Here is a 13,444-nt window from a genome sequence, read left to right as displayed (position 1 = left end):
CTTAACCTGCAGTATTATTTTATTAAAGTGACATCTCACATGACTTATTCAATACTTAACCTACAGTATTATTTTATTAAAGCAACATTTTGTATGACTTATTCAATACATAAACTGCAGTATTATTTTATTACAGCAACATTTTGTATGACTCATTCAATATTTAACCTACAGTATTATTTTATTAAAGTGACATTTCAAAAGTCTTATTCAATACTTAACCTACAGTATTATTAAAGTGACATTTCACATGACTTATTCAATACTTAACCTTCAGTATTATTTTATTAAAGTGATATTTTGTATGACTTATTCAATACATAACCTGCAGTATTATTTTATTAAAGCAACATTTTGTATGACTCATTCAATACTTAACCTACAGTAATATTTTATTAAAGTGACATTTCAAAAGTCTTATTCAATACTTAACCTACAGTATTATTAAAGTGACATTTCACATGACTTATTCAATACTTAACCTTCAGTATTATTTTATTAAAGCAACATTTTGTATGACTTATTCAATACTTAACCTACAGTATTATTTTATTAAAGTGACATTTCACATGACTTATTCAATACTTAACCTACAGTATTATTTTATTAAAGTGACATTTCGTATGACTCATTCAATACTTAGCTACCATATCATTTTATTAAAGGGGCATTTTGTAAGATATTTCCATTAGTAACAATGCCCAACTTGTCCCCATGCAGCAAACTAATTGGTACACAACTAATATTTTTCTTTGTCACAGTGATTTATTTTCTCTGGACAATTTCCAACATCGCGGCATCCAGTTCAAGTGTTTATTATCATCAAGGGCATTTTCTTTGACAAAATATCAATCCCCGAATGTCACAGTGAGATTATAATGAGACTGTCCCTCTCAGATCGGGTGGCAGCAAGACAAAGAGGGTGGTCAAGTGAAGTGGGCAGCGGTCAGGGCAAAACACAGTTGAAGGACAGAAACCGAAGAGATAAAAAAATAGTCCATATAATGAGAGAAAATATTGACCAACCTTGGCTCTGATTGTCCACAACACTTGATGAGCATGGCTGGCTCACTTCTTAATTTGGCCTGACAGTGACACTGGGGAATCAGAAGTGGGCATGCATGCTGGATGGCAATGAAAAAAGGCAATCAGGGAACTGTGAGTGTGATAGTAACATAACACCAGTAGGATGACTAAGCACATCACCATCATCACCACCACCAGGAACCTGTAAAACCATCCCCACCACCACCATGAACCTCTAAAACCATCACCAAAACCACCACCACCACTACTACAAACAACCACCATGATCCACCAACAAACACCACCACCACCATCATCCAAACAGACTCTCACTACCATGCTCCATGTGGCACCACTACCACTCTACCCAAGCACCTCCACCTCCTCCACTACTCTACCCAAGCACCTCCACCTCCTCCACTACTCTACCCAAGCACCTCCACCACCTCCACTACTCTACCCAAGCACCTCCACTACTCTACCCAAGCACCTCCACCACCTCCACTACTCTACCCAAGCACCTCCACTACTCTACCCAAGCACCTCCACCTCCTCCACTACTCTACCCAAGCACCTCCACCTCCTCCACTACTCTACCCAAGCACCTCCACCACCTCCACTACTCTACCCAAGCACCTCCACTACTCTACCCAAGCACCTCCACCTCCTCCACTACTCTACCCAAGCACCTCCACCTCCTCCACTACTCTACCCAAGCACCTCCACCACCTCCACTACTCTACCCAAGCACCTCCACTACTCTACCCAAGCACCTCCACCTCCTCCACTACTCTACCCAAGCACCTCCACCTCCTCCACTACTCTACCCAAGCACCTCCACCTCCTCCACTACTCTACCCAAGCACCTCCACCTCCTCCACTACTCTACCCAAGCACCTCCACTACTCTACCCAAGCACCTCCACCACTACTCTACCCAAGTACCTCCACTACTCTACCCAAGCACCTCCACCTCCACCACTACTCTACCCAAGCACCTCCACCTCCTCCACTACTCTACCCAAGCACCTCCACTACTCTACCCAAGCACCTCCGCCACTACTCTACCCAAGCACCTCCACCTCCTCCACTACTCTACCCAAGCACCTCCACCACTACTCTACCCAAGCACCTCCACCACTCTACCCAAGCACCTCCACCACTACTCTACCCAAGTACCTCCACTACTCTACCCTAGCACCTCCACCACTACTCTACCCAAGCACCTTCACCTCCTCCACTACTCTACCCAAGTACCTCCACTACTCTACCCTAGCACCTCCACCACTACTCTACCAAAGCACCTCCACCAACACTACTCAACCCAAGCACCTCCACCTCCACCACTACTCTACCCAAGCACCTCCACCTCCACTACTCAACCCAAGCACCTCCACTACTCTACCCAAGCACCTCCACCACTACTCTACCCAAGCACCTCCACTACTCAACCCAAGCACCTCCACTACTCTACCCAAGCACCTCCACCTCCACCACTACTCTACCCAAGCACCTCCACCTCCTCCACTACTCTACCAAAGCACCTTCACCACTACTCTACCCAAGCACCTCCACCACTACTCTACCCAAGCACCTCCACTACTCTACCCAAGCACCTCCACCACTACTCTACCCAAGCAACTCCACCTCCACCACTACTCTACCCAAGCACCACCACTACTCTACCAAAGCACCTCCACCTCCACCACTACTCTACCCAAGCACCTCCACCACCACCAATCTATCGAATCGCCTCCACCACCACTCTACCCAATCACCTCCACCACCACTCTACCTAATCGCCCCCACCACCACCACTCTACCCAATCACCTCCACCACCACTCTACCTAATCGCCCCCACCACCACCACTCTACCCAATCACCACCACCACCACCATTCTATTGAATCGCCCCCACCACCACCACTCAACCCAATCACCACCACCAATCTATTGAATCGCCCCCACCACCACCATTTTACCCAATCACCACCACCACCACTCTACCCAATCACCACCACCACCAATCTATTGAATCGCCCCCACCACCACCACTTTAACCAATCGCCTCCACCACACCACCAATCTATCTAATCGCCTCCACCACCACTCTACCCAATCGCCTCCACCACCACTCTACCCAATCACCTCCACCACCACTCTACCTAATCGCCCCCACCACCGCTCTACCCAATCACCTCCACCACCACCAACCTATTGAATCGCCCCCACCACCACCACTCTACCCAATCACCACCACCACCAATCTATTGAATCGCCCCCACCACCACCACTTTAACCAATCGCCTCCACCACACCACCAATCTATCTAATCGCCTCCACCACCACTCTACCCAATCGCCTCCACCACCACTCTACCCAATCACCTCCACCACCACTCTACCTAATCGCCCCCACCACTACTCTACCCAAGTACCTCCACTACTCTACCCTAGCACCTCCACCACTACTCTACCAAAGCACCTCCACCAACACTACTCAACCCAAGCACCTCCACCTCCACCACTACTCTACCCAAGCACCTCCACCTCCACTACTCAACCCAAGCACCTCCACTACTCTACCCAAGCACCTCCACCACTACTCTACCCAAGCACCTCCACTACTCAACCCAAGCACCTCCACTACTCTACCCAAGCACCTCCACCTCCACCACTACTCTACCCAAGCACCTCCACCTCCTCCACTACTCTACCAAAGCACCTTCACCACTACTCTACCCAAGCACCTCCACCACTACTCTACCCAAGCACCTCCACTACTCTACCCAAGCACCTCCACCACTACTCTACCCAAGCAACTCCACCTCCACCACTACTCTACCCAAGCACCACCACTACTCTACCCAAGCAACTCCACCTCCTCCACTACTCTACCCAAGCACCACCACTACTCTACCAAAGCACCTCCACCTCCACCACTACTCTACCCAAGCACCTCCACCACCACCAATCTATCGAATCGCCTCCACCACCACTCTACCCAATCACCTCCACCACCACTCTACCTAATCGCCCCCACCACCACCACTCTACCCAATCACCTCCACCACCACTCTACCTAATCGCCCCCACCACCACCACTCTACCCAATCACCACCACCACCACCATTCTATTGAATCGCCCCCACCACCACCACTCAACCCAATCACCACCACCAATCTATTGAATCGCCCCCACCACCACCATTTTACCCAATCACCACCACCACCACTCTACCCAATCACCACCACCACCAATCTATTGAATCGCCCCCACCACCACCACTTTAACCAATCGCCTCCACCACACCACCAATCTATCTAATCGCCTCCACCACCACTCTACCCAATCGCCTCCACCACCACTCTACCCAATCACCTCCACCACCACTCTACCTAATCGCCCCCACCACCGCTCTACCCAATCACCTCCACCACCACCAACCTATTGAATCGCCCCCACCACCACCACTCTACCCAATCACCACCACCACCAATCTATTGAATCGCCCCCACCACCACCACTTTAACCAATCGCCTCCACCACACCACCAATCTATCTAATCGCCTCCACCACCACTCTACCCAATCGCCTCCACCACCACTCTACCCAATCACCTCCACCACCACTCTACCTAATCGCCCCCACCACCGCTCTACCCAATCACCTCCACCACCACCAACCTATTGAATCGCCCCCACCACCACCACTCTACCCAATCACCACCACCACCATTCTATTGAATCGCCTCCACCACCACTCTAACCAATCACCACCACCACCACCATTCTATTGAATCGCCCCCACCACCACCACTCTACCCAATCACCACAACCAATCTATTGAATCGCTCCCCCCACCACCACTCTACCCAATCACCACCACCACCACCATTCTATTGAATCGCCCCCACCACCACCATCACCATGCACCACCTACACTACAATCATAACAATTTTGAAAAAGACACGTAACTTCAAACCAAAACATTGTTCAAATGTCAGATTAATTAATACATCCAAATATAGTGTGCATTAGGTTCCAGAGCTCACTGTGCTGTGTTCAGTAAAGCGTATATTCATCTTAAGATCCTTCATGTCAGTTGTGTTTTTTTTACTTTTAATTCAAAAACTAGTTTCACAAAAATAAACAAACAGCTCTAATGACAATCAATAACCATTTTGAATTCTTCAGCTGAACAAACTAAACGAGAATGATTTTTTTTGTAATTGATCTCCTGCATCTTGACATTTTGGCCTACAGCGCCTGCAAAACAACAAAACAAATTGGTCTGTCCATACCATATAAAAATGTTAAAATGCAAATAACTTGACAATGATTTAGAAAACCATATAACAATTTTCTTGAGGTCTGAACAAATGTTTTATGGCACCTTGATGAAGCACAATGGAGGAGGTGACATTTCCCATAAAGCATCTGCACTGACCTTGCTAGACCCCAGAGAACTATATACAGCCCTAGAAGCTGCTGAGTGACAGACACTGGCTTAAGGCACAAAGACCAGATGATCACGAATGGATTATCGACCAAATCGCGATGGCTTACTGACAAGTGTCTCTTTGGGCTAATAGACTGGTCAGTCCCCACGGACACAATGTCTGAGATGACTGCACACTGGTCACTTCCCTGGGGACAAGGGACAGATGTCCACAACAATGGCCATGTGGGCTAGGTCAATATTGATTTGTTATTCCACGCCATAAAAGGTCATATCAGCATCTATTGCAGGGCCTATGAAGTAAAATACTTATACCATACAGAACACGTTACATGATATTGCATATCTTGTTTTATTTCAAGCATTCAAGAGTATTTTTATACAATGCCTTGGAACAGTGGATTTTATCATTTTCAGTTTCATTACAGTACAATGTTTAAACTGTTGTTCACTGTGGCCTAAAAAACCCTGTTAATTCTCTTTGAAAAATCATGATTAGGCAGATCTGATCGAAGTAATAAAAAAACCTTTTCACTGCTACTAGTTAAACGTGTGACGATTTAGGAACTTGTGTATGCTATCTTGTGGTGTGGCAGATTCCTTGAAAACACATTATTGGGATTCTGGGGAAGACAGACCTCCACAAGCTTGAGATGAGTTTAGTTATCCAAATGTTGAGATATTGCTACGAACTGGACCACCTCATACTGCACCAGACACAGTAAGAAATTCTTAGAACAAGCTCCAATGGACAGTATATCAACTTCCTTACTCTCGTTACCTTGTCGGCCATTTTGGATTCGCCATCCTATTCCTATACACATCATTCAAGGTCAAGTTTGAAAAATCTAGGATTGAACATATACCATGTTTTTTTAAAAGAGCCATTCAATGTGGTAGAGATTGTGGACATTTTGGGTAATAAAGTTCACATCAATATATTCTCATAAACAGTTAAGAATAAAATTTGACAATCTTTGAAACACATACTGCAGAGCTAGAATTGGTTCGAGCATTGAGACAGGTAACGTCACCTTCTGATTTTCTCAGTTCCTCCTTTTATGAAATTTATTAGTCTGCTTGCGAAATGATTTCTTTAAATATTGCTTTTTTGAAATTGTGCAAGTGAGATGAGGGAGTGAGTGAGTGAGTTGGGTTTAATGCCAATTTGAACAGTATTCCACTAATATCACGATGTGTCAGCTTGACGTGGCATGAAAGCCCACAGGCGAGATGACAGTTGATAATTCGGAAATAGTTCTAGTGATCGAGATTGAACAGTGATTACTTTTAGCAACATACACGAGTGTTGCAACAGAACACTGAAACAATGTTGATACGCCGCTGATTGGTGAGAGTGTTGATTCACTACTGACTGTAACTTCTATGTATTGAGGTTCACTAATCTGTACGTGTACTGAAGTGACAACGGTAAAGTTATGTCCATTGATTGATTCACAACTGATGGTGGCTGATGCTATCTGACGGTGACCAGTTTGTTACACACGTAAGAGTGAGTGAGTAAGGTTTTACGCCACTTTTCTCAATATTCCAGAAATATCACAGCGGGGGACACCAGTAATGGGCTTCACACAATGTACCTATGTCAGGAATCAAACCCGGGTCTTTGGCGTGACGAGTGAACGCTTTAACCACTAGGCTACCCAACCGCCCCCACACACGAGTCTAATGTCTCCTTGGGGTGAAAATTCTGAAAAAAAGATAGCCATTCATTTGTTATACAGTATTTGTTACTTGCCTGTATTTTATATAATAATATGTAGTCAAGCAATCAGAACTCTGGAAATAGTTCATAATAATCAATCCTAATGTAATATCCTTGTTCGTTATATCCCGGTTCTACTGTATATTATTATTACATTTATTATTGCGCTGAACAATGTTGCTGGTTTCATATTAGCGTTTTTTGTGTGTTAATGATTACATAAGCAGTCTGTAAAGATAATATTGCTGAGGTATTTATTTATAAGAATTGAATTCATTATTATTGCATTGATGGGGTTATAAACGTAAATAAACGGTGGACACTTTGCCCCGTAGCCGATTTACGCAGTAAGCATGCCAATTATATTCAAGTCACTTTTTAATTATCAACATTTATCAACATCCCCACAACATTAATAAGGAGTGATAGAAAGTGATCATATCATTCATATATTGCCTTAGAAAATTATTTGTCAAAACTACCAATGACCATTAAGTCTGGTGGTTGACCATTATTTCTGGTAATCAGGGCTGAATAAATACCTTGTAGTCACAATTTATAGTCTATCATACAGACACTGATACAAATATATCAAATACAGCCCAGGCAAGTCTATAATGTTTGGCCAGTCTAGATTTCTGCAGTATCAGGAAATGAAGAGAGTCTCGGGGCTCCTTAATATTAAATTTTTATTAAATGTTTATTAAGATAATTTAACAACTATTTTTTTTTTCTGTTCGATATGGTCAATTCAGCGACTAGATGTTAGTCTGAAAAAGAAGAGAGTCTCTGGGCTTCTTTTTATTACATTTTTAATAATATAATTTAACAACTATTTTTATTCTGTACAATATGGTCATTTCAGAGACTAGATGTTAGTCTATCACAATTTATTACCCATAGGGTTAGATGGAATAGATCCCCAGCAACTGATGCTGGTTGTAAGAGGTTATCAAATGGATCGTCGCGGTGACTTGATCGAGTGTCATCATACTTGCTGAATGCTGTGCACCAGGCAGGGTACTCTATGTCTACAAAATTGCCCCTCCCTGTTCCTTTATGGCATGTTTTTTGCAATAAATACATCTTATATCTTATATCTAATGGGATTCAGTGCTTGCGAACATCTAGAGATACATAACGTTCTTGTACCAAGATGTACCAAAATGAGATCAGCGTCATTCCTAGATGCTTCCAAAGGAATGATGGAAGTGTGGGATATATGACAGAAAAGAAGAGGGGGTGCTCAACTTTTTTTCAAGAGCATATATGGGACCATCTAATCATGACCTTTCTTGCCGACAAATATAACTATAACTATTGACTATTGTAAGTGTATTTGGACGGTTATAGCTGCAAACTTTACCCACACAAAAGATTTATTCAGTTCATTTAGTCTTCAACAAGCCATGAAAAATTGGGTCTTGTCAGAACTGGAACCTTTGGTTAGTTCCCCTTTTATTTACTATTTTCACCAGTTTTCACTTAAACAGCTTTTGAATCTCTCCTGTTTATGTGTTATCCATCATTTTTTCCTTATTTACATTAACAGCCCTCAAGAACATGTTCTACATTCACTCTCAATATCAATGAACTTCCTTTCTGTCTGAAACAACAAAAATGGACCCAAAAAATACATGTTTTATTTTTTATCAAAATGTCATTTCTTGTGCTTCCATTTTCACACGAAAAGTTCTATCAAAATAAATAAGGTGTGATTCAGAAATCACATGTCAGAGTTTTGTCAGAACTTAACAACTTAATTGAAACGTTCATGTAAACACTTTAGCAGGTCTGTGGGGTCAATTAAAGCAGATGCCTGTAAAACCACATGCTTGTTAGGTTGGCACTGACAAAACGCTGCCTCCGAGTCTGCAATCTTGTAAACAGATGTCTCAGTTTGACACCGACATAGACGAACTCACAAATCGGCAGGCAAGCATCAGACCAATCAAACTCACATAGGATATTCTACAGGTGTGTATACAATTAAAATTCTTTAAATGAACTCTGAAAATGAAGCAATAAAGGGAAATTCTTACCATTTTTGGGCGAAACTTCGAGGATGTTTCAGTGACTGGATTCTCTAAAATTGAATTAGGTTGATAAGAATCTTTGATAGCCTGCCAGAGCTGTAAAGAGAATTAAATTTGACATACTGCAAGTGTTGGTTCACATGGAACAATAGACTTGCACAAGTCTCAAAGGCAATAATTATTAGTTTAAATCAAAATTTCTAGATTAGGTAAATAATGAGAACAAGTTGTCCCGAATAGAGACTGGATTCCACTGAAAGGCGTTTCAGGAACACATAACACTGTAACCTTTACTGCACTGAAAGGTGTTCAAGGAACACATAACACTGGAACCGTTATTCCACTGAAAAGTGTTTCAGGAACACATAACACTGGAACCTTTATTGCATTGAAAAGTGTTTCAGGAACACATAACACTGGAACCTTTATTGCATTGAAAAGTGTTTCAGGAACACATAACACTGTAACCTTTATTGCACTGAAAGGTGATCAAGGAAGACACAACACTGGAACCTTTACTGCACTGAAAAGTGTTTCAGGAACACATAACACTTTAACCTTTATTGCACTGAAAGGTGATCAAGGAAGGCATAACACTGGAACCTTTATTGCATTGAAAAGTGTTCAAGGAAGGCATAACACTGGAACCTTTATTGCACTGAAAGGTGTTTCAGGAACACATAACACTGGAACCTTTATTGCATTGAAAGGTGATCAAGGAAGACACAACACTGGAACCTTTATTGCACTGAAAGGTGTTTTAAGATCACATAACACTGGAACCTTTATTGCATTGAAAGGTGATCAAGGAAGACATAACACTGGAACCTTTACTGCACTGAAAAGTGTTTCAGGAACACATAACACTTTAACCTTTATTGCACTGAAAGGTGATCAAGGAAGGCATAACACTGGAACCTTTATTGCATTGAAAAGTGTTCAAGGAAGGCATAACACTGGAACCTTTATTGCACTGAAAGGTGTTTCAGGAACACATAACACTGGAACCTTTATTGCATTGAAAGGTGATCAAGGAAGACACAACACCGGAACCTTTATTGCACTGAAAGGTGTTTTAAGATCACATAACACTGGAACCTTTATTGCATTGAAAAGTGTTCAAGGAAGGCATAACACTGGAACCTTTATTGCACTGAAAGGCGTTCAAGGAACACATAACACTGTAACCTTTATTGCACTGAAAGGTGATCAAGGAAGACATAACACTGTAACCTTTATTTTAATGAAAGGTGATCAAGGAAGACATAACCCTGGAACCTTTATTGCACTGAAAGGTGTTTCAGGAAGAAATAACACCGGAACTTTTATTGCACTGAAAGGTGTTTTAAGATCACATAACACTGTAACCTTTATTGCACTGAAAGGCGTTCCAGGAACACATAACACTGTAACATTTATTGCACTGAAAGGCGTTCCAGGAACACATAACACTGGAACCTTTATTGGACTGAAAAGTGTTCAAGGAAGACATAACACTGGAACCTTTATTGCACTGAAAGGTGTTTTAAGATCACATAACACTATAAACTTTATTGCACTGAAAAGTGTTTCAGGAACACATAACACTGGAATCTTTTTTGCACTGAAAGGTGTTTAAGCTGCATACAACTAATAAATAGAAGAAGAGTGTACGTAACTCATACTTTCTTTTTCTTGGTTACCAACTATGACCATGCCACTGAGGTAATTAACACCTGAAAGTTTCTGTAAAATCCAGTACACCGCGCTATTGACACAAAAAAATATTAATGACTCACAAGTTGACAAGATTTGTTTTTATGTGATAATTATATTATGTTCAACTAACTACCAGGGACTCAGGTACCTTGTGAAACAAGTGTCGAATGAAGTGCTGATTAAATCACATCACATCAATCATTAGGACATCATAACGACGAAACTGTCATCACAGTTTGAATGGGTTTCAATAAGATAGTCACTTCCCTCACAACTAGACTGTCTAATGAGCTATGATTAAAAACATTGTCTCTTTTGGTGAGGTGAAAAGGGTATAACGTCACATTCAAGATGAGTAAACTTGAATGTGTGGTGAGTGTGTGTGTGTGTGTGTGTGTGTGTGTGTGTGTGTGTGTGTGTGTGTGTGTGTGTGTGTGTGTGTGTGTGTGTGTGTGTGTGTGTGTGGTGTGTGTGTGTGTGAGTGAGTGAGTGTGTGTGAGTGTGTGTGTGAGTGTGTGTTTTAGTTTGTTTGTTTGTTTATTTGTTGTTTTACGCTGCACTCAGGAATATTCCAGCTATATGACGGCGGTCTGTAAATAATCGAGTCTGGACCAGACAATCCAGTGCTTAATATCATGAGCATTGATCCACACAATTGGGATCGATGACATGCATCAACCAAGTCAGGGAGCCTGACCACTCGATCCCGTTAGTCGCCTCTTACAAAAAGCATGGGTTGCTGAAGACCTATTCTACCCCCGATCTTCATGGGTCTGTTATATGTGTGTGTTTTCTAGTGCTTACCCCGAGGTGCCATGTTGCAGCTTAACATGGATACCCTACTTTTACATGGGTACCAGTCTTGTTTTATACACATAGTACAAAGCATCAGGCAGAGAAATAATAAGTACCGTCCTTCGACATCTTTCACTGTGACAAGAACGGGGAAGGAAACCAACTCTCCGCTCTCCAGACAGATGCTGAATCCACTAGAACATGGAGACAGTCAATGTCTATATAAGGAGAACATGACACAACATAAGGCAAGATGAACAGCAGCAATATCGAGAGAGAGTGAGTAGTTATTGTACGTTGCCTTTATTAAAAATAAGGGCAAGGCACATCAGAAATCATCTTCCCGAGGCAAGAGAGTTAACTGACTTTTAAAAGTCCATTTTCCACCCTTGCCCAACTAGGCTGAAATTCCTGGGCTCGATCGTAGCGCCACCAGTGGCTATTACCAGTTATGTCCCTTCTAAGCCTCTCCTATGGACCAATCAGATTCCAACTCTCGTATCACTTGCGTTTGCTTCACACAAAATGGTGGCGCCCAGTCAGGACGATCTGATTGATTATCAAGATCTATATTGTGATAAAACGGGTCTTACATCGAGAAATGCATCAAATCACGTGAGCACTTTGATTAAAACCATGAAAAGATTTGGAATAATATCTGTTGACAACGAGTTGGCGGTGTACATGCTTTGCAAATACTACAGTCGATCAAAATCTGCACGACAGTTTACGAACTGGATTTCGATTTCAGTGCGTGATTCTGATTGGACTTTGTATAGACTCGTTAGGCCAGCTGAAATGTTACTCCATAATAACAGCCTAGTTCGGCCAGGGTGGAAACTGGACTTTTATAGTCAGTCAACTCCTTTGCCTCGGGAAGATGAACAGAAATGGGCTACACACATAGCACCTAGGTGGGAATTCAAACCTTGGCCTTCAGCATGACAAGTTAACTATTTAACTACTAGGCTTCCCCACAGCCCCAGTAGCAAGATAGACAAAATAATCAGGATCATAAATAATAAATATTCAGGATCATAAATAATAAATATTTACATAGAGTATGCCAAAGCATCATACACCAACATGACCTAAATGGAATGTATCATATTTGCATTTCACATCATTCTATTGCTTAAAATTGTATATATGGAAACACATGGCGTGTACTTTATGGTTATCGATATTTGATAAAACACATATGAAGCAATTCTTATTCATGTATTCTACTTCTGCATTGTGGGAGGTCAGAGGCCATATTAATCATAATCATATTAGTCATAAGGCCTGCTGTCATTTGTTGTCAAGTAACCAATTCAGGCTTGTTATGCCTGTTCTGTTTCTTTCTCGAACTCTCTACACCTAAAATATATACTGCTCAAAAGAAATTAAAGAATACCTGATTGCTTCATATTACTTCAGTAATCTGTCTTGCTCTTTAAATTATTTTTTGTAGTATACTCTTTCCAAGGTATGAAAATGGATTGTAAAATATGTTATCATAATTTTATATTTGATGTTGTTTGTTGTTTAACGCCACACTCAGCAATAGTCCAGCTTTTTTATGGCAGTCTGTAAATAATCAACTCTGGACCAGACAATCCAGTGATTGATATCATGAGCATCAATCGACGCAATTGGGATACAATAACATGCATCAACCAAGTCTGACCACCCAATCCCATTAGTCGCCTCTTACAAC

The 13,444-nt window shown here is 42.0% G+C and overlaps 1 protein-coding gene across 1 annotated transcript; it reads left to right on the top strand.

Moving 5' to 3' along the window:
- The first annotated feature begins 1,370 nt into the window (after window positions 1-1,370).
- On the top strand, window positions 1,371-3,119 carry LOC139458544 (uncharacterized). The gene has a single exon (XM_071239973.1). The coding sequence runs from the start codon at window positions 1,371-1,373 to the stop codon at window positions 3,117-3,119; it is 1,749 nt and encodes a 582-aa protein (XP_071096074.1).
- The last annotated feature ends 10,325 nt before the right edge of the window (window positions 3,120-13,444 follow it).

Source organism: Haliotis cracherodii, unplaced genomic scaffold (genome assembly GCF_022045235.1).
Source record: "Haliotis cracherodii isolate W230 unplaced genomic scaffold, xgHalCrac1.p SCAF_13, whole genome shotgun sequence".
Lineage (NCBI taxonomy): Eukaryota > Metazoa > Mollusca > Gastropoda > Lepetellida > Haliotidae > Haliotis > Haliotis cracherodii.
This window is presented reverse-complemented; position numbering and strand designations above follow the sequence as displayed.